The sequence below is a fragment of the Marmota flaviventris genome, chromosome 2 (genome assembly GCF_047511675.1).
Source record: "Marmota flaviventris isolate mMarFla1 chromosome 2, mMarFla1.hap1, whole genome shotgun sequence".
Taxonomy (NCBI): Eukaryota; Metazoa; Chordata; class Mammalia; order Rodentia; family Sciuridae; genus Marmota; species Marmota flaviventris.
Genome location: NC_092499.1, coordinates 64,307,527 through 64,331,821, shown reverse-complemented (window position 1 = coordinate 64,331,821; position 24,295 = coordinate 64,307,527). Strand labels below are relative to the sequence as shown.

Below are 24,295 nucleotides of genomic sequence, written 5' to 3'. Positions count from 1 at the left end.
CAGGAACTTGGGAAGGTGGTCAGGAACCAGATCTGGACAAAAATGGGCCAAAATGGGCCCACACAGATTCTACTTACTGATTGCTTCTCCCCTGAAGCTCCTCAGCTGGGCGCCTCTACCTACCCCTCGCTCTAGCCACTGAAGAAGCTGCTAAGGTGACAACAGGTGACACTGACTTAACATTTTCCTCCCAAACACTTAAAAATTCTGAGTTTCCCAAACCATGTTTTATGTAGTCAGCACTAAATTAAAACGCTAACAGGGCCTTTAGAGACTTGGAAACATAAGCCCAGGACCAGAGAGGTCAGATGGTTTGGGATGAAGGAAAATCAGCTCCCTCCAATAGGGCAGCACCTAGGCACAGTGGCTAACAGGGGACTGTCCCAAGCTCAAGAGGCCAGAAGGGGCCACAAGTTCACAGTGGCAGCACACCAAACCTTATACCTCTATGTGGTAGAAATCTGGTAATCATTGTTTTCTTCTTTATAATTTACCGTGGTTTCTATACTTTTCAAAATAAGTATTAAAATATTTCCTTTTAATTAGGAAAAAAACAGGTACGTATTGCTGATGGTGCATGAAGCTGATCAGTCTGTTAAAGCAACTGATTAATATGTAAAAGAACTCAGAAACGATCCTCCCTTCCATGGACTATTAACCCAGCCCCTGGGTAGTATCTGAAATGTGGGAAAATGTCCACGTGAAGGGAATATTTCAAGGCATTTTCTATGACGGCTCAAAGTGCGAAAACAAAAATACGCACTCAACGGGGAAATGATAAGGAGAGTATGCCACCTGCCCTGGCCTGAGGCAGCAGATCTTTACCTGATGGGCCAGCCTGACTGACCACGTGGTTTCCTTCCTCGAGAGCCTCGTCCCTGCTCTGTGGCAAAGGGCCCAAGGCCAGGAGCACCTCACAGCCGCACAGAACAGCTCCCACTCTTCTGGTGCTTTCAGAAAGCACCTTAGCCTGACAGTCCCAGCTTGTGTCAATGGCCAGCCGGACGAGGCACCAGGAAGTGCTAGGAGCATCAGCTCCAAGGACCTGTGCCTCTCTGAGGTCAGAAACAGCAGAGCTGGTTTCACGGCTTCAGTCCCCCCAGAAACACCCTCAGACAAGAGATTTACAGCAGGCCTTTGGGTTTTACTGGGAGTTGTCTTAAGGACCAAGAATATAGAAAAGGTTTCTGTGTACTCCATGAAAAACGGACACCACCATCCCATGCACTGCTCTTCTGAAAGTGGTCCGGCCTTCAGCATTTAGTGCTAACAGAAGTGTGTCCTTCCCATGAAATGGTATATACTTCCTCCTATTAGGAATAAGCACTGCTTATTTCCAATTTCCCTTTTTGTTTTGGTGGCCAGGAAGCTCAGAAGCAGGGTCAGTACTGACTTACAAAAGCTAACCACTTTTAATATCAGGCTAAATGAAGGCAAACACAGAAAGATAGATACTACATGATCTCACTCAGGTGAAATCTAAAATGAATTAAATGTACAGAAACAGTGGAGCCATAGTTATCAGGACTGGGGTGAAGGAAACAGGTGATGTCAGTCAGAGGGTACAAATATTCAGTTACCAGATGAAGAAGCTCAGGGACCTAACACAGCATGGCGACTATAGTTAAAGATCCTGTTCGGTTTAGTTGGGATTTGCTAATAGTTCTCAGTATCCTTATCTCACTCACACAATGATAACTATGTGCGGTGAGGGATGTGTTCATTAACTTGTCTGTGGTCATCATTTCACAATGTATCCGTCTATCAGATCATCACACTATATACCTTAAATATATACGATCTTCAACTGCCAATTATACCTCAAGAAAGCTGAGGGGAAACCAGGTGAGGTGGCACACACTTAATCATCCCAGAGACTCAGAGGGCTGAGGCAGGAGAATCCCAAGTTCTAAGCCAGCCACAGCAACTTAACAAGACCCTGAAATAAAAATAACTTCAAATAAAAAATAGGGCTGGGGTTGTGGCTCAGTGGTAGAGCACTTGCCTAGCATGCTCGAGGCACTGGGTTCGATCCCCAGCACCACATTAAAAAAAAAAATTAATTAAAAAAATAAGCAAAATAAAGACATTGTGTCCATCTACAACTAAAAATCTAAAAATAAATAAATAAAAATAAAAAGGGCTGGGTATGCCATTCAGTGGTAGAGTACCCCTGGGTTCAATCCCCAGTACTGAAGGGGGGGAAAAAAAGGAAAAAAGAAAAAGCTGAGAGGAGAAACTTTTGTTTTTTTTTTTTAAACTAACCTCTTTTAACAGTGTTTCCTGAGCCCTCTGACAAAGCTCTAGTTCTTCTAACTGGAAGACTCAGCTGTACACAGCCCTATCATGTGTCTACCTCAACTTTTGGGGGGAAGAGGCAGGAAAGGTACAAATACATATATATTCATGAAACAATCTTCCTTTCCCCAGGGAAGGAGCATAAAGGCACTGTAGCTATATAAGAAAAAAAAAATGTTTTTGACAAAATGCCAAGAGGGGAAATAAAAAAGCCAAGCTCCATTTTATATGCACTATGATTACCGCTATCAAAATCCTGCAGGCATGAAGATACAACCACAAATAGGTTTCTGCAAATATAAACTGTTTTGTTTAGGTGAAAGGGTTAGACAGTCCTTTCCCTCTGAAGTCCTTTATCTTCTCAGAAGGAATGGGAGGCCATGGGGGTGAAGCCAGCAAGGGAGCTGCTGCTGGCCTTTCCTAAGTCATCTCAAGGGCTGCTCCTGGGGTGGGGGAGGGGACCCCATTTGGATCCTTAGAGGACGGCTCCCAGTGGCATTTCTGAGGGCCCTGAGGAAGGTACCTGGTGCCCTGAGTCACACACATTGTTCAAGACTCCTGCAGTCAGTCCCCTGTCCTGACTTGTTCTGCTGAGCACTCAACTGGGCAGGCACACGGGGGATGGGGTGCTGAGGGAGAAGCCATGGACCATGACCCCAACCTCCAGGTGCCTAGGACTTTGTCACCCAATTATCACCCACTTTGTCACCTCAGCCTTCCTGGGTCAGGTCAAATGCTGAAAGCTCTCCTCTTCCACCTCCAGGGACCATCCCCATCTGCCCAAGAGACTCTCCTACGGCCAGCGCTTCTCCTTCCCAGCCCTCGGCACCACTGAAATCACACCCTCAGCAGCTAGCTGCCCAGCCCCAGACTCTGAGCCCAGGTCTAGCACAGCTGCGGGTGGTGCCGGTCCCCACTGGCTGAGGGACTAGAACAGTGGATGGCTCCCAGAATGGCCAGGAGCCATCTTTACTGGCTGGTGAAAACAGCCTACATCCAGGCCAGGGCAATGCTGGGGGATCCAAGGAGTGGTACAGGCATGGTCTGCCGCTCAGATTCCCCCCTAGCCTTGGAGGGCTAGCAGAACAGGCAGGGCTGGCTCACCACCTTGCAGGTGGGATGAGCTCACTCCCTTCCAGGGCATCCTTGGAAATGGAAACCCACAGTAGAGATGGTTCCCATGGCAACAGGCCAGCACCTCCTCCACAGCCTTCCTTGGAGAACCATTTGCAGATGCCCATGGTCACTTAACCCACCCTCTCTGGCCTGAATCCTCAGAACACAGAAGAGAGAGGCCTTCACGACAGGCAGCAGAGGTCACCCTCCCGGTCTCCAGTACCCTGAGTCTACTCAGGCACCTTCACATGCCACTCCCGCCCTCCCGGATCATTCTTCCTTTGGAGAGTTCACTATGAGAAATTCTATTCTGAGCTAGACTCCTTCTCCACACGGCTTCCAACAAGTCCTACTTCTCCCACTTGGGCCCACCCAATGCAGCCCCTCTTCCAAATGACATCCTAGGTCCTTCTCTAAGCAGCCCAGCTTCCAACAAGTAGCCCTCTGCACACTTCCCACCCTTCCCCACCCAAAACACAGGCTTCTGCACATGGATGACACTAGTCTGCAACCCTCTCCACATGTGAGTGCAGGTCAGACGGCCATGTGCTGAGCAGCTCTCAGGACAAGCCCATGCTATTGCCCTGAAGATGGCCAGAGCTTGTCCCTCCACTGACTCAGCCACTCAGCAGGCATCGTCACCCACCCCCAGGCATCTTTCGCTCCAGCTGCGTCCGCCCACTCCCTCACACTCATCTCCCGCCCTTCCCTCCCCAGAACTTGCTGCTGCCTTTCTCCTGCCTTTGGTCATACTCTTTGCCAGGCCCATCTCCCTGCACCCTTCACCACCACCCCCTTCGCCTGACTCACTCTTACGTTTTCCGATTTTTTACTTTGCTGTGCTGGGGATCCAACCCAGGGCCTCATGCATGCTAGCAAGCACCCTGCCACTGAGCGCACCCAGCACTCCAGATCTGACTTTTCACTCACAGTTATCATCTCCTCCAGAAGTCATACCTGCCTCTTCCAGGCTAGATTGGGGTCTACCTCTCTGTGCTCCCTTCTATACTGGCTGTGACCTCTTTGTACAAGATAGGAAAAGTGACAATCCTGGGTCCCTCACCCACTGGCCTGCTCAGAAGCACACAGATAAAGCACTGGCTGTTACCTGGAAGGAACTGGTCTATAATGGGCTGCAAAAGCCTCAATGGTCCATAAGATTATAATGGAGTTCAAAAATTCCTATCGCCTCGTGACTCATAAGCACTTAGCTTGTGTAAGCATACTTTCTGAGGCTCACACAACCATGCAATCACCTGACGATGCAGTTTTTAGACCAAGCCCCCATCGTTAAGTGATATGTGACTATCTGTTACATCTGGGTGGCAAGCACACGGGTGTCCGTTTTACTCTTCTCTGTACTTTTGCACATCTCATGTGGAGGCTCTATGGCTGGCTGTGTGGTGCTTCTGATCCCAATGTGTCATTTGAGAAATCTCCTGTGTTCTGCTGAACTCGCCCCTCAGACACTCTCCGGCCACCCCGGGGCTGGAGCTCAATGCTACAGCTGAGCACCTGCACGTGCCTGACAGAGCACGAGGGTAGGCTTTATTCACACCATAACATCACTCCATCTCCCCTTATGCTTTTTCACATGAGAAACTCCCAGCAGGGCGTCCTAGCACACTGATCTCAGCGTCCATAAAACAACCCAGATGGTTCAACACTACAGCCCGGTCCTGTTGCTAACTGTTGAAGCTGGGTTAACAGGCACACAACACTAGTCTCTCTGTGCCTGTGGGTGAATTTTCCATAATAAATTTTTTAAATTCTTCCTGCCATGCACCTTGTATAAGGAAAGAAATAAGAGTCAAACACTCCATGAAATAATACCTTTATTAAACTCTAAAGTATTTTGCTGGCTGGATGTGGTGATGCACGCCTGCAGAGGCTGAAGCAGAAGGACCACAGTTTGAGACCAGCCTCAGTAAATAAGAAAGGCCCTGTCTCAGAATAAAAAAAAAAAAAGGGTGAGGGATGTGGCTCAGTGGTAAAGCACCTCTGGGTTCAATCCTCAGTGCCCGCCCCCCCAAAAAAAAAATACTAGGTGACGGGACTTTTTCAATTCCACTGTAACCTGATGGGACCACCTTCATCTAGGCAGCACACGACTGTACCATGATCCACCAGGGTCCCGCAGCTCCTGTAAAACAGGTCCAGGTGACAACGGACACTGAAACTTGACTTGAAAAGAAGGAATCCCAAAGGCAAGGCCAGATTCAAGAGACAGACTCAGTCTGGCTCCTGGCAATCGGAGCATCTCAGCACTCCTGAGCAATGGCCCGGCCCCCATGTAATGGGTCAGAGGGGCCCACAGCCTGGGAAATGCTTTCCACCTGGCCTCTTCCCAGTAGAGACTGGTATTGTGCAGGGAGACTGGTAACACGTGTTCCTTGCATTCTTCGGGGACACGCTCCTACTCTCCCAGCCCAGGATGCTGCAGCCAGGCTGGGAAGTACACCGTTGCTGTCTTGGGTTTTGCTGTGCATTACTTCTCAAGGTTTTGATTCCCAGTTAACTGGGCAATGCCCGCTCCCTTGTTGTGGGGAGGAAGCAAGATAACTGTGGGCAACAGCCAGCCGGCACAGGAACTTGACTTGAAAGAGGGGCAACTCAACCAGCTGTTTCAGAGGGTGCAGGCCTGGATCACCTCGACACAGCCAGGATAGTGCCCAAGAACTGCAGCCATCAAAGGCTGGGCCAGCACTGAGCTCTCAGGAGGACAAAAAGGCTGCCCCTGCCCAGAGCAAGGCGCAGCACAGTCTCACTCTCAAGATCACTCTTGGATGTGGCTGATGCTGGGGTGTCACTTGGGGGTGGAGGGAGAACAGGACAGACATGAGAAGAAAGGAATTGGGCAAAGAGAAGCCTGGAGAGGTGGATAAAAGCCCCCATCTGGCCCTGAGCCACGGCCCCGCCACTGCTTAACACAGCACCAGGAATTCAGTCTCCATGACCAGAGAGGGCCACTTCCTGCTTCCTCTGGAATGTGCTGGAATGTGCAAGTCAGAAGAGAAGTATTTGGAGCTCAGCGAGTGGGGAGACTCAGCTCCGTCTCTAATGAGGGGCTTCTCTGCTCACCACCAGCAAGAATGACCTGGCGGAAAGGAAGGAGCCAGGGCAGTGGACAGCAATATGGGCTCTGGCCACTCAGTCCTGGGGCCCACGTCTAGTTCCCACCACTTTGCTGTGCAAAGAGGGGCAAATTATTTAATCTCTCTAAGCATCAGGTGTTTGGTGTTTTGTTTTGTTGGTTTTTTGGGGGTTTTTTTGTTTTTGTTTTTGTTTTTGATGGGGGACTGCTAGGGATTGAACCCAGGGGTGCTCAACCACTAAGTCACATCCTCAGTCCTTTTTTATATTTTATTTAGACACAGGGTCTCACTGAGTTGCTGAGGCTGACTAACTCTCATTCCTCCTGCCTCAGCCTCCCAAGTCACGTGCACCACCACAGGTGGTGCCTCAGGTGCTTTTGCAGAGCAGAAATAAAAATACCAAAGTAGTTTTTGTTTCTTTTTGCTTTTTTACAAGATGGCTATGATGATTTACTGACAGAATGTAGAGCTGGACTCTGCACATAGGAGTAAATGTGGGCTGTAGTTACCAGGACCATAGCCACCACTTCAGCCTCTGTCCCCAGGAGTCAGTGCAGGAGGGCTGGTGAATAAAGGCCCACCCACCTGTCCATCACTACCTCCAACAGGTAAAATTCACCTGAAATGGAGGAACCTGCAAGGGTGACTTCAAAAGGCGGTTTGTATATACTCAAAATAAAAGAATCCTTAGAAATCCAGCCCCACAAGGAAAGAACTCAGAGTGTCCTTGGACAAATCTTGTCAGACCACCATTATGGACCTCAGTCTCTTCCTGTAAATACGGGAGGGTTCGATGACAATGTAGGCTTGACTATTCTATGATATAATTTCTTCAAACTGCTGCAGGGGAGAGAAGAGTCAGAGCTGGGTCCTGAAAGTGAAGGACAGGCAGCCTATTGCCATCAGTCCCTTGGGCAAATTCCAGGCTGAAAGTCCTACTCCCGACCCACCGAGTCCACAGGGAAGACAGCCACCCTCACACCAGGCCTGTGCGTCAAGCAAACCGACACAAAAGATGAATTATGAACAGTCAGTCCACCTTGCAAGGAGGTAGAGATGTTTCTCCCACTCCTCCTGAGCCACCTACCCTGGAAGAGACCTGGACACCAGGCTGGGGGCGGGGCCAAAGCATCCTCCCCAGCCCCTCCTCCCCTCTCCAGGCACCTGGCTTCCCACTCAGAGCCACACCCTAAGCAGGCATTTTTAGAGTCAGAGCGAAGCAGGGCCCTGGACCCAGAGCACAGGCTTCTAGGTCTGCCCAGAAGGGAAGCTAGCTCAGTCACCTGCCCTGCCACACCCTCCTCAGAGGGTGGGGACAAATTCCTGAAAGCTGAGGACACAGAAGGCTCTTAAAACTGAGAGACTGTTTGCCAAATAGCTAGCCCTAATGGCCAACTCAGAAGCCTGGAGGTCAACCTCAAGGACACCTGAAGAAATAACTGATTCTGCTGAGTGTCCACCCAAGAGGTCAGAAACACAGAACACTGGCACTGCCCTGAGCCCAGGGATGGTTTCCAACCGCCCTCCTCCAATCCAGCCCCCTCGCTTTACAGGTGGAGCCCAGCATCACAGGGCCACAGTCGGCACTAATGCAACCCCCCCCCCCCCAGGCCCTGGTCCAAACCACTAGCATCCTCTTGTTCCCAGGAGACTGGACGGGATTCTACCAAACAGTTTTCTGACTTAATAGTTCAAAAAGGACCTTTCCACACCTACCCCCTCTCCCAAATGCCACCTCCAACGTCCCAACAGAAAGAGAGGAGGCCAGTGAACCAAGGTCCTGTAAGACCCCACCTCCTATGAGCAGGAGGCACCACAGTGCTGTGCAGATCCACACCCCAGGATGTGGCTGCTAAAGACAGCTGCTGTCCCCTACTCAGAAGGGAATCCTAGTCCCCGGCCAAGAGACTGAAAGGAGAAGGAAAACTGAAGGTCTTACTTCCTTGAGGTCCCCAAACCTATAAAGAGGATCAGAAACTCCCTAAGATTTTCTGAATCAGAGGCCCTGGCAGCAGGCAATGACCCCACCCTCCAGGGAGGAAGGGGCAGCTGCAGAGGGACATGCCGGCATGTCTAGCACCTCAGGAGAGGAATGTGAAGTGGGCAGCTGGCCAAGAGGAAAACCACAGCTGGTCTTTCTATAACAGGGGTGCGAGGCCAGTGCCCCCACCCCATCCCACAATTAGACACCAGAGGAGGGGCACTGAGCAGCATCTAAGGCGCTCACTCTATCCCCACCATGAGGCCAGCTTCTCTGGCCTGTGGCCTCCTCCTGACTCCAGGGCACACTTGAGTCTGAGGGGCCAACCAGGCCCCTCCCCTGGGCCCAGGAATCAACCCCACTACCAGAGCAGTCCTTGATGACTGAGATCATCGCCAACAGCATCTGCCAAACATATCCTGCTGGACTGTAGCTGCCCACACTCCCAGCCAAAAGCACCTTCTATGTGCAAGCTCTTGCCTGCTTGCTCTTCAGAGAGCTGGGATGAGCTGGTCAGGGAGGCTCCTGAGAAGTCACACTTTCCAAGGGCCCCCAGGAGACCCTGCAGGCCCACCTTCCATCACCCAAGAAGCCTTGGATCAGTGAGGATCAGCAGCATCAGCTTCAAATGTCCTTAGCCAAAAGTCGAACAGCAATGCCCAAGAGAGTGCACGGAGGGCCACTAGCAGGCTGCCAGCACACTGTCCTCTCCAGCTTTCCAGTCCCTCCTATAGCCCAAAGGCTAACTGAGCAAGACAGGAAGAAGTGGCCTAGAGTCAGGGAAGGGGAAAAGGAGGCGAGAGCCAGGAGACCAGGCAGGGACAAAGACGACATAGCTGTGACACCACTGGCTATCCCTGGAGCCTGGAAAAAAGGGGGTCACCATGGCTACCCACCTCTGCCCTCTTCCAGGCTTCATATCCAGAGCACAAATGCTCGTCTTGCAGACTAAACTGGCTTCCAAACACTGCAAGATGCCACTGAGAGACACGAACTATAAATTCATTTAGAAGCACTCCCAAGTTCACAGTCACTGCTTATCTGCTTCACCGAGATGTAATGAAAGAATAACTGCTACCCTGGGAGGAGGGAAAAATGGCAAGGTGGCACCTGTCTCTAAGAACCTGTCAAAGCCCCAGAAACAGTCACAGACAAAGGAGCAGGTACCCACAGGGCAAAGGAGCCAGATGCCAAAAACACACCTGGCAGGGAAGAAAACAAGAAATGGAGACTGACTTCTGCCCTCCCTCATCAAACACCAGCAAGTCTTTGAACTCTGACAGAAGCACTGGCGGCAGGAAGCCACTAGGGCAGAGAGCCAGGTTCCAGTTCCACCTGCCACCTGCAAAAAGCTGAGTGACCTAGACAAGCCCTCCAGGCCTTAGCAGTCTCAGCCATGAAACAGGGATGCGGCACTCCCGCCAGGGACATCTCAACAGTTCAGGCAAAAAGCACAACACACAGAGCCAAGATCAGGTGTGACACTGCTGACCTGACGCCTTCTTTTCCTTTTATGGTACCGGGGATTGAACCCAGGGGGCTTCACCATTGAGCTGCATCCCCAGACCTTTGCGTTTTTTTTATTTTGAGACAGTCTCACTATGTTGTTTAGGGACTCACTAAGTTGCTAAGGCTGGGCTTTGAACTTGTGATTCTCCTGCCTCAGCCTCCAGAATTGCTGGGATTACAGGCATGTAGGCCACACTGAGCCTGGCCTACTTATCTAAAGTTTTAAAACAGGCACAAACATATAGCCAACCAGATAGAGGCAGGAACCATGTAAAAATGTAGGCTTAAGAATAAAACATGGACATGGGACAGTGGAAGGCTCCAGCAAAAGACAGGAAGGGAATTCAGGAAGAGAACGCTGGTACATTCAACTTTGTAATGTACTCTTTCCTTTAAAATTCTGAAGGCAACATGATCTTTGTGAACTAGTTTCAAGATCAGAAAGATACAGAAATACCTGCAGTAATCACCTGAACCTTTCAGTTCTTCAGAAACACCTGCACTGCCCACCAGCCATCTCATTCAGGCCTCGTGGATGACTATCTGCTCTTGCACACCACAGCACCAGGGTGTTTCAAGTTAGGGGCAAAGGTGGGACAGGGGAGGATCGGATGCTCAGTGCCCTATTTCCAGACAGTCCCCTGGGCCAGGAAGGTAGGCCTCAACTGGGCCTTCTCCTGAACCTGTGGCTTCTGAAAAGGGGATAGGGGCTGGTTCCCCATCTGGGCACCCTGGGGAACCAGTGTGGCCTCACTGTCTGTGCCAAGCAGCCTCACTCAGGGAGTGCTAGATGGACCCACCAAACTAAGACCCCAATGAGGCATTACTCAATTTAAAGCAAAAACAAAACTATATATGGTCAACCTCTGAATTTACTGTGGCTTAACCTTAATAAAGAAGAAGCTGGGCATGGTGGTGCACAACTCTAATACCAGCTACTCAGAAGGCTAAGGCAGGAAGATTACAAGTTTGAGGCCAGTCTCAGCAACCCAGGGAGGACCTATATTCCCAGCACTGCCCCCCCCAAAAAAAAAAAGAAAAAGAAAGAAAGAAAAGAAAAAATAAGAAAAGAAGAAGAAAATGTGTGGGAATATAGCTCAGTGGTAGAGTGCTTGCCCAGCATGCACAAGTCTCTGGGTTCAACCCCCTAGCACTGTAAAACAAATGAAAACAACAGAAAAATAGAAACACATCCTTCAGGGCTTCACACATGCAGAGACACTTTCAAACAGTCCTGGCCACCAGTAACCTCCACCAAGGGCAGGAAACCAGGGGTCTGGCCCCATTTCCCTGCCTCCAGGAAAACACGATTCATGAGCCGTCGCCTCCTCCACTTCCCAGCCCCCAGGGCTAAGTCTGGAAAAGCACTTTGGGTTCCTGGAAAGAAAGGCCCTTCCGAAATATCGGGAACTGGACTGGAAAGTGCCATTATGTACTATCTGGAGGATGTCTGCTAGGTTTGAAGGGAGCCACTCCTCTGCCAAAGTCGAGGCTGTGGCCAAACACAACAGAGGGGGCTTCTGGGAGCCAGTCACGCGGGCGAGCCGGCACTCACACGGACAGGGGAGGGAGGGATCCTGCTTTCTGGTGCTGGGACTTGACTGACAAGGATTAAAAGCTCTACTTTTCTCTCCATCTCCAAACCACAAGATGTGAAGCGTGGCCATCTCCACGTGGGACATAAGGAGAATAGATAAAGTCTGGTCTCCATGGCCCCCTCCTGCCCTCATGCAAGCTTGGTGCCTTTCTTCCAACATGGAAAGCCAAGTTCCACCAGGGGACCTGCCTGAAGGAGGCCACCCACCTCGAAGTTCCCTCCTCTGGTGTCATTTCACCTACAGAGGACTTGAAAATAGAGCTCAGCACCAGTCCATCCTACTCCCATCAGTTATAATCAGCTTTGCAGATGGCTTTTAAAAAATAAATCTTCAGGCCCATAAAAATGTTCCTTTACAAGCCCCAGCCTGGCCTCCGATCAGTCCCCACAAGCTCTAACCACCAAGAAACAGAAACAGGGGTAAGGAAGAGGAGGCTCCCTCCCCCCTTCTCTGCACAGAGCAGAACCATTTAGGGATTTTGACTTAGACCCTCAGCCGCCCCATAAGGCTCAAAGGTGGGGGTCAGGAAATGGCCCTGTCCTCTTGGTGCTCTGACTCAGCCCAGCTCCACCAAAGCCAACCTGAGTTCCCACACTTGCCCTCACCACTTTCTTAACAGTCTCAGGGTTTAAACAGAGCCTCACACTGTGTGGGTTTCACGTGCACAAGATTCTAAAATCAAAATAAACCTGAGCCCCAGCTACCTGGTTCAAAGCCTGTTTGGTTCCTGTGGTGACCACAAAGGAAGACTCTCCAAACAAAGGAGGCAGGGAAGGAGAAACAGAAAGGAGACAAGAAGAGGCAGCAGAGGGGGGCAGGGCTACGAAATCTTTAAGCAGAAGAAGCCAGTTCCCAAAAGCTGGAGTCAGCACCAGAGAAGCCACCAGGGACCCAGGGGGCCCTCCAGCTCAGACCCAAGTCTATTCCTGACAGTCTTTCTACTGAAAAATGCAGAAAAATATAATTAGCATCCTCCACTATCTTTTCAGTCAACAAAAGTTAACTTCAGGGCTTGGGGACACTGAGTGGCAGGGTGCTTACCTAGCTTGCACGAGGCCCTGGGTTCCATCCCCAGCACCACAGTGGAAGAAACTTCAGAAAGGCCTATGCCTGTCCCCTCTAGTCTCAGGACTCTTTAGTCAAAGACTTGGATTCAAAATCAACTCTACCCCATTGAAGTTGCAGCCCCCGGTAAAGTCACTTAACCTTTATGAGTCTTACTTTCCCTGGCTATAAAATAGAAATAAGACCTCAAAAGTTGTCTCATCATGATTTATGAAAGAAATCACATCATATTAAATGTGAAAGCATAAATGTTAAAAATCATGAATCATCTCATGAGTACTTAATTACATGCCATCTCCAATATTATTTCACTTATATTTAAAGTTTGTCTCTCAATTAAAACAAACTCCTTAATAGCAAACGGGGTGTGTTTGTGTGTGTGAGTACTTTTAGTTTGACCTCAGCATTCTGAGGTCAAACAGCCTGACTTCATCACCTGGCTTAGCACTGGTCACTCTTGGATAACTTACCTCCTCTGGGCCTCAATATCCCTGTGGGTAACAAGAAAACCAACAGTCCCTTCCTCAAAATGTTGCTGGACAGACTGAGGTAATCCAAACCATTTAACCTTTAATCAATATCAACTAATATCTTTATTAGTTGGCAAACAGAGACACTGTTAATAAACACTGACTGGCTGGTTGATATAAAACAGGCAACTCTTCCTGGCCTTTCTTTTCCCATCTTCTCTTCCCTTCCCAGGAGGTAGATGGTGTTTATTAACACTGACCTCAGCATCTAGGGCTTATGAAATGCCCAGTTCCCTTTAAAGGCCAAAGGTACCAGCACTGTCACTTCCAGCCCATTCTCTGTGCAATTGTGAGCATGTGACTCTGTGGCTCTGGCTCGGGATCTTCGTCTATAAAGAGTGAGTATTCTACATACTTGACCAAGCTGCCGGGAATGTGAAACAGGGCCACCGACAGAATGTGTGTGACACACAGTCCACATGCAGGAAGGGTTTCTCTATCCTAACCCCCACCCTGAGGGTGATGGGACTGGAGAGGACCCCATTTCCTCTCAGTGGAGAATCTCCCAGCCCCAGAAGTGGCCCACGGTAGCCAAGGACCAAGCAGGCAGTTTCCAGGGGAACAGCATCCTCCGTATCTACGCCCAGTTCCCATCCTCGGCTGACTTTTATTCTCCTCCCACCTCTGTAGTGGGCTAAGTCACCTTCCCCGCGATTGCTAGGCAACCTCCGGGAGAGGTGCCCTGCCTCCCCATCCTGCCTCTCACCTTGCACCTGGGACCCTGAGGAAAGCTGCCCAAGCCTGTTAACCCCGGCGATGGCAGGAGAGAAGCCATCTAGGCCCAACAGGGCAGCGGGGTGGGACTTTCCCCAAGGGCTGGGAAATGAGGAGGGCCTCCCCCGCCCTCCCCAGCCTTCTGTTTGCCTGTGCTTATCTGTCATCTATTCTTAGGCAGTTTCCAAGAAAGGGGCCACATCAGATACCAGGCTTTTTATGAAAGCTGCCCTTCCTGATGATTTTCCTCTCCTGTCTCCCCCATTAGCCCAAATCCTTGGCCCCAGAGTCAAGATGAACAAGGGGGACACACAAATAAGGACAAGCGATGAGGATGGCAGATACCATCAGAACTTCTATGAAAGGGGCTGGAGATGTAATTGGTGGTCGAGCCCTTGGCTAGCATATGCAAGGCCCTGGGTTCCAACCCCAGCACTCAAAAAAATCAAAATTAAAAAAAAGAAAGGAATTCCTGTGACAGCATTCACCTCTGGGAGGTGAATGACAGGCAACTGTCATTTTCTTCTTTATATTCCATATTACTTAGTCTCTTCTTAGGTTTTTTTCCAAGTTGAGATCTAATTCCTATACCCCCAGCATCACCATTTTGAGGAGCAGAATTCAGCAGTTTTAAATATTTCATGAGGTTGTGCAACCATCACCGCTATCTAATTCCAGAACATCTCCTCACTGGGGTTTTCTTTGTATACATTTGTCTTTGGTTAAATGTTCCTACACACGCATGCATGTGTTTCATAAGCATCAGAGCAAAGTCGTGAGGAGTGGAAACACCAGGCCAGGGCCGCCTTGCTTCAGATCCCAGCACCTCTGCTGGCTGGCTGGCTGGCTGGCTGGACGATCCTGGAAATGTCCTGCATTGCTAAGCCAGTTCCCCTATCTGCAAAATGGGGAAGCAGTTGTACCCACCTAACAGGGTAAGAGCACATTTTAGAAAGGGTGAGTCATTATAGTAAGAATTTTCTTGACTCTTTTAAACTGTGGAGGGCAGGAGCCAGCACTTTGTGGTGACGAAGGCAAAGTTGCCTGTTTGAGCAGCATCTCAGGGTGCACAGGATATAAGAAGGCTCTGTTGGGAAGCCATATTCCCAACATTCCCGCCCATGTCAGATCTGTGGAGATGACCCAGCTCTGGCTGCTGGGGACAACCAATTTCTACTCATTGGTCCAGGAGGGGGCTGGATCTGGACCAACTCCTAGCTGCTGTGCTCACACCACATGGGCTGAATCACCGAGGGGCAGGTCGGGTTCAAGGACACTGTCATACTTGGCTTTGAGGCCTACATATCACTAGGCTGGCCTCACAATGCCCCACTCACCCAAATCCTATCAGATAACCTCCAGGAAGGATATCACCCCATGGGAGAAGGGGAGACAGGGCCTGACGAACCCTCTCTGGTGGCTCACCCCACCTGCTGGGGAGGAAGGACTCAAGGAGGCTCTGGCTTGATGCCCAGCTGGGGAACAGGTAGGAACTCTTGGTTGTGCATGGAGAGCAAGGAAGGTGGGCTCTCAGGGTGACTCTGCACCCTGGTTTGCTGAGTCCCCTGCAAACTCCCTGCTGCCAAGGCTCTTGGCCTCAGTTAGGACCAGTTTGCATCAGCAGTACTTAGTAGGATGCTGGCACCTTCCCAGATAAGGACAGAACCCTGTGCTGAAGAATGAGTAAGGCTAGGGCTGACCTGTCTGAATGGAACCAGGGAATTAGGCTAAAGGGGTTTCCTCTGCCTGTATCCTTTTGGCCATGACCTCTCCAAGGACCTGCAAACAGGAACCATCCAATCCACCTCTAGCCAGAGGTCTGCAGGCCATGCATCAGTGTCCTTGAGGAGAAACTCAGCCTAGTTTGTGTGACCCTTCCTGCAGAGAGGTGGCCTACTGACTGCTGTCAAGAGGGAATAGAGACGGGGTGGGCAGGGAATGTGCCCCCCGGCTCCACACCAGACCATTACACACTAAGGGCAGCTCAGTGGGGCTAGCTGGCTGGGATGACGCCAATACCTGCACAGAGGTGTGGGCCTTGACAGCCAGACCTGTGACCTACTCAGACAGCTTGGCCTCAGCAAAGTGAGAGGTCAGCCCTGGGAGGGACGGAAAGAAGCCCAGTGAAGGAGAACAATGGAAGGGGGTGTCCCCGCAAATGACTCACTGTGGCTCTTCTCTGCCTTTCCAGGCTTCATCTCTCTCCCCTTCTCTGTTCTATTCTCCCTCATGCACACATGCATACCCAGGGAATGTGGCTTCCCAACAGAGCCTTCTTATATCCCATGCACCCTGAGACACCACTCAGCAGGCCCCTTTGCCTTCGCCACCACCCCATCACAAAGTGCTAACGCCTGCCCTCCATGGGAGTAGGGGAGACACTGTCTTGCCACTCCTCTGGGTCTTCCTGGTCCCCTCTCCACCTAAATAGTGATTTCCTGACCCCACACACAGAAAGCAGAGCATCTGATGAGTTCAATTAACACCCACTGACCAACTCTGCAGGAGGAATGGCCAGCATTCTTATGCTACGAAGGAGCTGGATGGGCTCTTTCCTCTAGCCACACAGAAGCATGACCATGAGACCAGGTCACATCTCAGGCTGCTCCACCCTGGCTCTAGACCCACAGGAGGGACCATGTCTTGTGTGACAAGTCCTCAAGCCATATTTATGGTTTATGGTTACTGGCCAGGTGCCCAGCCCCAGGCCTTCCCTCAGAAGATGGAAAGAGAGGGGGCCTTGCAGCACCTCCCCAAGAAGTGAGATTCAAGCCAACAAGTTTCTTCCTTTTCTTCCTCAGAAGGCCACATAGTGACCACGCAGCCTGCAGGAGCCTGCCAGCCTCCCTCCCACACACCCAACTCCAGTGCTCAGCAACACTGGGGCCGCTGGAGGGCCCCTGGAGGGCTGCCATTCCTCAAAACTGGAAAATCTGGTGCACGGTGATCTTCTACCTGCCTGACCCAGGGCCAACTGGCTCCAGAAGCCTGATGGTCCAGCCCCTGACCCTCCCAATAACTTCGTCAACCAGCGGGGCACCTGTTCTCAGCACAACCACGTGGAACAGGGTTTGGAGAACAGGCTTGTTGCATCAAGTCCTGGGTAAAGTGGGGCTGGACAAGCTGCTGGAAAGTGTGGGCAAGACCCAAAGAATGCCCCCAGCTACACACTCCTGGGCTAACTGGCACACAGAGGTCATTTATACCAAGTGGTCATTTTTCCTGTACCCTAATAAGCAGATGAATTTTTTTGGGGGGGTGGGGCATGTACCAGGGATGCTTAACCACTGAACCACATCCCCATCCCCTTTTGGTATTTTATTTAGAGATAGCGTCTTACTGAGTTGCTTAGGGCCTCACTAAATTGCTGAGGCTGGCTTTGAAATCATGATCCTCCTGTCTCAGCCTCCCAAGCCACTGGGATTATAGGCGTTCACCATCATGCCTGTCCCCAGACACAATTTTTAAGCACTTGTAACATCCATCCCTTCATTCTGTATACCAAGTAGGAAAGGGCAAGCAAGGGAGCCTACCTCATTCCCCAGGTGAAGAGATTGTGCAATCAGAGGGGTTTAATGACTTGAAATGAACTCAGGGTTAGAGACAAAGGACAACACAAGTCCCATATATTCAAGCCAACTCTGGCTTGTCAAAGATAGGTTTATAGTCTATGTCTTGCCTATTGGGTAAAGGCCATAGGAACTCTGGTTACTCCAAAGAGTTAACAATGATTGAGTACTCACTATATGCTAGGTGCTATGCTAACTCTCCTACAAACATAGCTTCCCTTAAAACTCCACCAAAACTGTATCAGGCAGGAACTATATTATTTCCATTTCTCCAAAGGTATCATCAGGTACAGAGAGGTAAGTGGCTTGCCCAATGGAGCACAGCCGGTCAATAGAGAAGCCAAGATTTGGATTCCCCAGTGTGCCCAGAGCACATTTATCTGAGGAGGCTGTAATCAGGATACAGCCCCAGGATAGGGTAGTTTATCTGGAACATAAAGCATTTCACTTCCACTCCCAATCCCCAGCCTGGGACTGAGAGCCAGGAATAATGCCATTTATCCAGTTTTTCAGTGATACTTCTTAACCAGGCCACCTACAACAGCGCTGCCCCTGTGATAGGCACTAGGAATTCGGGAGAGAACAGGACAGGCTGGGTCTCTTGGTGCCAAGGACAGTGACATGGGGTGAAGCCATCAGGAGTGGAGAATAGTAAAGAGTCTCAAGATGGAAAACCCAGTTTTTTCTCTTTCAGGTTTCATTTCCACCAGGCATTACCCTGGTTTGGGATGTCCTGTCCTTCCCCAGATAAACCCATCCACGGTAGGCCTTCCTCTCTGCAGCCCTCCACCTTGACTTGTGTCTTTGGTTTATGTCCTGCAATGGTCTCCTGTCCAGAAGTGAGCCTAAGCCAGGAGGCCTCACCCCAGACTCTCCTGATCAGCTTATCTCCCAGCTGCACCCTATTGAGTAGTTTCTAGCAATTCCATATGGAATAGAAAACTGCTGTTCTGAGCTCCGACTAAATTGCTGACCCATAGAACAGAGATACAATTAAAAGGTTGTTATGGGTTGGGGTTGTGGCCCAGTGGTAGAACGCTTGCCTAACACATGGGAGACACTGGGTTTGAGTCTTGGCACCACATAAAAATAAATAAAATAAAGGCATTGTGTCCATCTACAAAAAAAAAAAAAAAAGGTTGTTGTTTTAACCCACTGAGTTTTAAAATTTATTGCACAACCAAAGATAACCAGAATATAAGTGTAACAAAAGTAATTACAAATATTGGAGCTTATAAATGAAGTTATACAAAGATGTTTTCTCTTAAAAAAAAAAAACGAACGAAGCCTGTCTCCCTATGACCTGGGTTGGCATGGATACAGAATTAGGGTCTGGGCTTAATCCACAGCCATCTTCATTCACCTGCCAAGGCCGCCTCTTTGTTTCAACATCCATTCACTCTACAAATATTGATTAAGCTTCTCGATATAAAGAAGCCCTGAGGCTGGCATCTGTGGGAACACACGTTCAACCAGAATCTCCAGGACTTCAGAGGCAAAAGGGAGAATGAAATTTTACAGCACAGCTGCCATTTTACACATCTTCTCCAATCAACGTACATCAGCTCATTTTTATACATAAGGACTTGATGGTTCCAAGAAGAACCTGCCAGAGGTCACAAGTACAGAGCCAGGCTCCTGCTCCTAGTCTACGTTCCCTCTACCTGCCTGACACCTGCATGTACATACATACACATACAGGCACACTCAAGATACATGAGAGAATGAGCCGGGGTCCTGAAAAGAACAATTGCTCCTAGGAAAGATGGTTCAGAACTCAGCCTGGAAGATCAGGAAGAAGGGGCTGGGGATGTGGCTCAAGCGGTAGTGCGCTCGCCTGGCATGTGTGCGGCCCGGGTTCGATCCTCAGCACCACATACAAACAAAGATGTTGTGTCCACCAAAAAAACTAAAACATAAATATTAAAATTCTCTCTCTCTCTCTCTCTCTCTCTCTCTCTCTCAGGAAGACTCTAGAAGACAGTCAAGTATAGGAAGCTCCTCTACTTCACATACTCTGTTCCCAGAGCACTGTAATCTGGGTCTGGAGGTATGGAGACCAGCCTGAACAACTCTGTACTAAACCATTCTTGGAAGGGACAAGTCACAGCCAACTCCAGGCAGCTCCTTGAGTTGTGCCTCCTGCCTGCTGAGACTCCCACCTGCATCTGCACCAGGCCTCAATTTCATCAATGAAGTATTTCCTACTGTACTGTTTAATCAAAACTCCACAAGAGCCCTGGAAGGTTGGCAGGGCAGGAATGAAGCCGTTTACAGACAAGGAAAAATAATGGAAGCACCCCAAAACAGGGACCTGGTCTGTCTTGCTCAGTGCCCTGCGCCCAGCACCTAGAACCATGCATGGCTCAGAGTCAGTGTTCACAAAGCCATCTGTGGAACAATCTAATCAAAGTTCAGAGAAGTAAGTGGCTGCCCAAAGTCTCAGAAATAGCCATGGTTGCCCCAAGGGTAAAAACAGAGTCTTCAGTCTCTTACCTGGTAACCCTGGGTTCCAAGGTACAGTGCCCTACCTCCCATACCTCCTCTGCCTCCCTCTCCAATGGCTGGTCTCTGTCCTCTTGTGGACCCTGGAAAATGTTAAAAGCTACAAGTAGCTTTAAGTCTTATGTAATATCAACTCCTTATATCCCTATCACGATGCTGAGATACGTGCAGGAAAGAAGTTCTGCCAAAAAGGAAACTGAGGCCCACAAAAAGTGACAGACAATTAAATGGCAGGAGAAAATCTAAAAAAAAAAAAACCTAAACCAAACCAGGAACAATGGCACACACCTGTAATCACAGCAACTTGGGAGGCTAAGGCAAGAGAATCTTAAAATCAAGGCCAGCCTCAGCAACTTAGCAAGATCCTGTCTCAAAAAATGAAAAAAAAAAAAATTTTTTTAAAGGGGGCTGGGGATGTGGCTCAGTGGTGAAGCACACCTGAGTTCAACTCCTAGTACCAAAAAAAAAAAAAAAAAAAAAACTTGGACCTGATTTTCCAAGTCAGAACCAGAGACACTTCTGCCAGTCCCTGGCCAGGAACCCTAACAAAGCAGGTGAGAGCCACTGGTCCAGAGATCCTCTGTCTCTGGATGCCAGACCCTGCTGTGATGCCTCCTTCCTCCCAAAGGAGGGGCAAGTGAGGAGAAGCTGGGCTCAGGACTGGCTACTTCCCCTCTCTGGCTCATTTCCTCATCCTCATGTGTGCCTGGCTCACAGAGCTGATGGGAACAACTAATCTAGGTGACATGATTAGAACAGTGCCTGGCACACATCAGCCCTTGCAGCCCCTGACACTGCTGCCTTTGCCTCCTAGATGACCAAATTTCCCAGATGATCTGCTCCTACCAGCTCAGAATCCTGGGAATTAATCCTGTTGTTAGGTGAATATGAGAACGGGAGTGTGACCCTGGTGAGAGTTGGTGGTTACTTTTGCATTCCTTCATTCACTCAGTAAAACTGAATGTTATGTGTAGGACAAGGGGCCTCTCTGTCCCCTAGGAACTGAGTCTCACAGCCCTTACAGGGACCAGGTTCCTAGAAAGCTCTATCACTCCTACCCATCCCAGGCATAAGTTAGTGCTTCAAGCAGAGATTTCTCTACTACTCCCCATGGACGATCCCAAGAGGTCCATCATCCTAATCCCTCTTCTCCTGTCCAATTTAAATTAAAATCCATTTAGATTTAAATTTTTCTTTAAAAAGGTCACCCTTGGACACAATACCTTTATTTATTTATTTTTATGTGGTGCTGAGGATCAAACCCAAGGCCTCGCACATGCTAGAAGAGTGCTCTACCGCTGAGCCATAACCCAAGCCCCATTTAGATTTAAATTTAAAATTATTTTCAAGGGGCTGGGGTTGTGGCTCAGTGACAGAGCACTTGCCTCACACATGTGAGGCACTGGGTTCAATCTTCAGCACCACATACAAATAAACAAAATAGATATTGTGTCCATGTATAACTAAAAAAATATTTTTTAAAAATTGTTTTCAAGGAGGCTTTACCTTGAAATTAAAAAAAAAAAAAAGAGAGAGAGAGAGAGAGAAAGGCATCCTACCCCAGCCTTATCCCTCATGGACACCTCCAAATTGCTCACTCAACCTTCAGTTCCATCAACAGCTCAATGGTCCCAGGAAATAAGCTAAATGAGTGGGGGGGATGGCAACAGCCCCTCAGCCCTCAGCTCTCCGGTAGGAAGCTGACAGGAAGATGGGTAGGGTGTGTTTAAGCAACTGCTAAATTACAAAGAAGTCAGTTCAGAGCCAGGGGAATCTTCCCAGGTTGATGTCCTCTAGTGCCAGGCCCAACAGAAGCCCAGGCACATGGGCCTCGGGTCACCAGTCTGAGGAAGCCCATTGTGGTGTGTTTCAAATTACCTCTGCATGTCTGATGAAGTGAGTAAAAGGGAATGGTTTCAGGGCTTAGGATTCCTGAGTGAGCTAATACAGGATGCCTTTGGCTAAAAAAAAAAAAAAAAAACTTCAGTCGGCTCTCTAAACTCCCCCCCCTTTTAAGTTTAAAAAAGGGAATGAATGTTACCATTTTTGGACATGAGCATTCTCCCTTAAGCCCAGCCCTAACCGCACTATCCAGAGGGACGCGCCATCCTGTCCCCCCCCCATTCCCAGATCAGCGGGGGAGGGGGGGTATGAAACCGGGAGGGACCGGATGGGAGCGGGCAGCTGGGGGGGTGGGGTTCAGGGTACGTGGCTGCCTGGGGCAAGGGCTCACAGAGCAGGCAGGAAGCAGCAGCGGGGTTGGTGCGCCCTCCTCCAACAAGAGTGGTTTCTGACCTCTTCCTACCACTAGCCACTATGCCCGGGTCCCATCGCCAGCTTCCCAGCCCCAAGCCCAGTGGCGCAGCGCGTACCCTGCACACGGCGCCAGGGACGCAGCTCCGTGGTTAAGCAGGGATCCCCACTGACCCCAGATAGCTCCGGAGTCTGTTCCTCATCCTAGAGACCCTCAACTCGAATCAAGGTGCCCAAATTAGCTTTCCTCCCAGGAAAAGAGCAGGTATGGGAGTAACAGGACGCAGACGCAAAGCTTGCAGCTACCGACCCACAGAGTTAAGCAATAAAACGGTTCTAGGTCCTGACCCCGCCCCCACAAGGCCGGCTGGAAAGCCAGCGGACGCCCCCCAGGTTTTCTTGGCCCCAGCCACACTCCAGCAGGTCCACCTCCAGGCAGATCCGAAGACCGCCGCCAAGCCCCCCAGCGCTAGCTCTCCGACCGCCTGCGAGCTGGAGCTAGGGAGCCTAGAGACGGGGGCAGCTGGCCCCTCAGGTACTGAGCCCTGGGCGGCCCAGGAAGCGCGCTGCCACAGCACGCCATATGGAGGCGACCAGGGGGCGGGGAAGGGAAAACCGATACCAATAGGCAGCCACCGAGCTGGGGTCTCAGCCCCAACCTCAGGAGCACCGCCTCCGCTCCCTGCCTATACGGGGATGGTGGCAGCAGAAGTCGGGTGGCCTGAATCACCCGCCTCAAGGAGACCTGCCCGCCGGCGGCGCCACCTCCCCGTGCCGGAGCTAGCCGTTCGCGGGCTCTGGGGCAGGGGCGCTCCCAGCTTCCGCCCCGAGCCTGTAACCCAACACCCCACCTCGCGGTGGCCGCGCAGTCCCCGCCCCCGCCCGTGCGCGCCCGGAACCCGTTCCGAGCCCGGAGCCCGGAGCCCGAAGCGCGGCAGGCAGAGCAGGTCCCAGCTGGGAGCTGGGGGCTGGGGGCTGGGGGCTGCGGCGGGAGGGCGAGGGCGGCTAACCTTTCTCTGCTGCTTCTCCCAGGCCGGGTCCAGAAGCAGGTCCCGGTCCCAGTCCTCTTCGGGCTGCATGTAGTCATTGGTTTGCTGTGAATCATAATGGTCCATGATGGTGTGCGCGTGCTAGGGGCTGAATTTCTTCCTCCACCTTCTCTACGGGCGACGGCGGCGGCTGCCCCGGCGTGGGGAGGGAGTCGGCCGGGCTGGGCTGGGCTGGCGGGGCCGGGCTAGCTCCCCTGCGCCGGGTTCCGCCGCGGCGCTGCTCGAGGAGGCTGCGAGTGCTGGTGGAGACAGCGGCGGCTGGAGCTCGCGGACTGCCTGCCTGGGGCGGGCGCTCGGACCTAATCTCCACGCACACTGAGCGAGGCGGACACACTCGCGCTGCGGGAGCCGAGGCGGGCGGGGGCGGGGGAAAGGGGCAGAGCCCTCCCGAGGTTCTCCATTGGCCAGACCGAGTTGCCCAAACTTCCCCCCATCGCCTCTCATTGGGAATTCCTGGCATCCGTCAGGCGGGCTGCGGTGCATATAGGTGGACTAGGCGGCCCCCTCCCGGCGCGCACGCCCCCGCCCACTCTCCGGGTTCCCACTCCCCCGCGGCTCATGTGACACCAGCTTAAGCTGAACAGGACCGAAGCCGGGGGACGCCTCCAGAGCTCGGGGACCAAGCGACAGCGCGCTTGGGAACCCCGGGAGCCACCGGGAATTGGATCCATTCCCCGCCCGAGCGAAGGCCCCGAACTTGGGCGCACAGGCGTTGTTGCGCTCCCACGCGTGCTTCAAACCCCCGGCCCGGCGGGGGCTGGAGAAGCGCGGAGAAACCGAAGGAGCATTTTATTTTTTCCTTCTCAGGGAACCTGGTCTGGACAAGTCGGCACCCTAGGAAAGGGGGCGGGGAGGGGCCCCTTAGGGGAAAGGAATTTCCTGGGAATTTCCTGACTCCACCACCATCCCCGCCCCTCCCGGGGCGACCCGGCTGATCCCTGCCCTGTGGGAGCCAGGTTTCTCGCCAATAAACGTCTTTCTGAGGCCACTGAGCTTTCCCGCGTCCATACAGG

The 24,295-nt window shown here is 51.1% G+C and overlaps 1 protein-coding gene across 3 annotated transcripts in view; it reads right to left on the bottom strand.

The window, feature by feature from the left end:
* Actn1 (actinin alpha 1) overlaps positions 1-24,064 on the bottom strand; it is a 95,324-nt gene extending 71,260 nt beyond the window's left edge. The window contains exon 1 of one of the 3 annotated variants that reach the window (XM_071607932.1): positions 23,244-24,064. In XM_071607932.1, coding sequence (XP_071464033.1) covers positions 23,244-23,348 — 105 coding nt within the window. In that variant the 5' untranslated portion in view covers positions 23,349-24,064. The remainder of the gene's footprint in view (positions 1-23,243) is intronic. The other 2 variants (XM_071607933.1, XM_027929454.3) reach the window with 2 other exon arrangements.
* Positions 24,065-24,295: the final 231 nt, after the last annotated feature.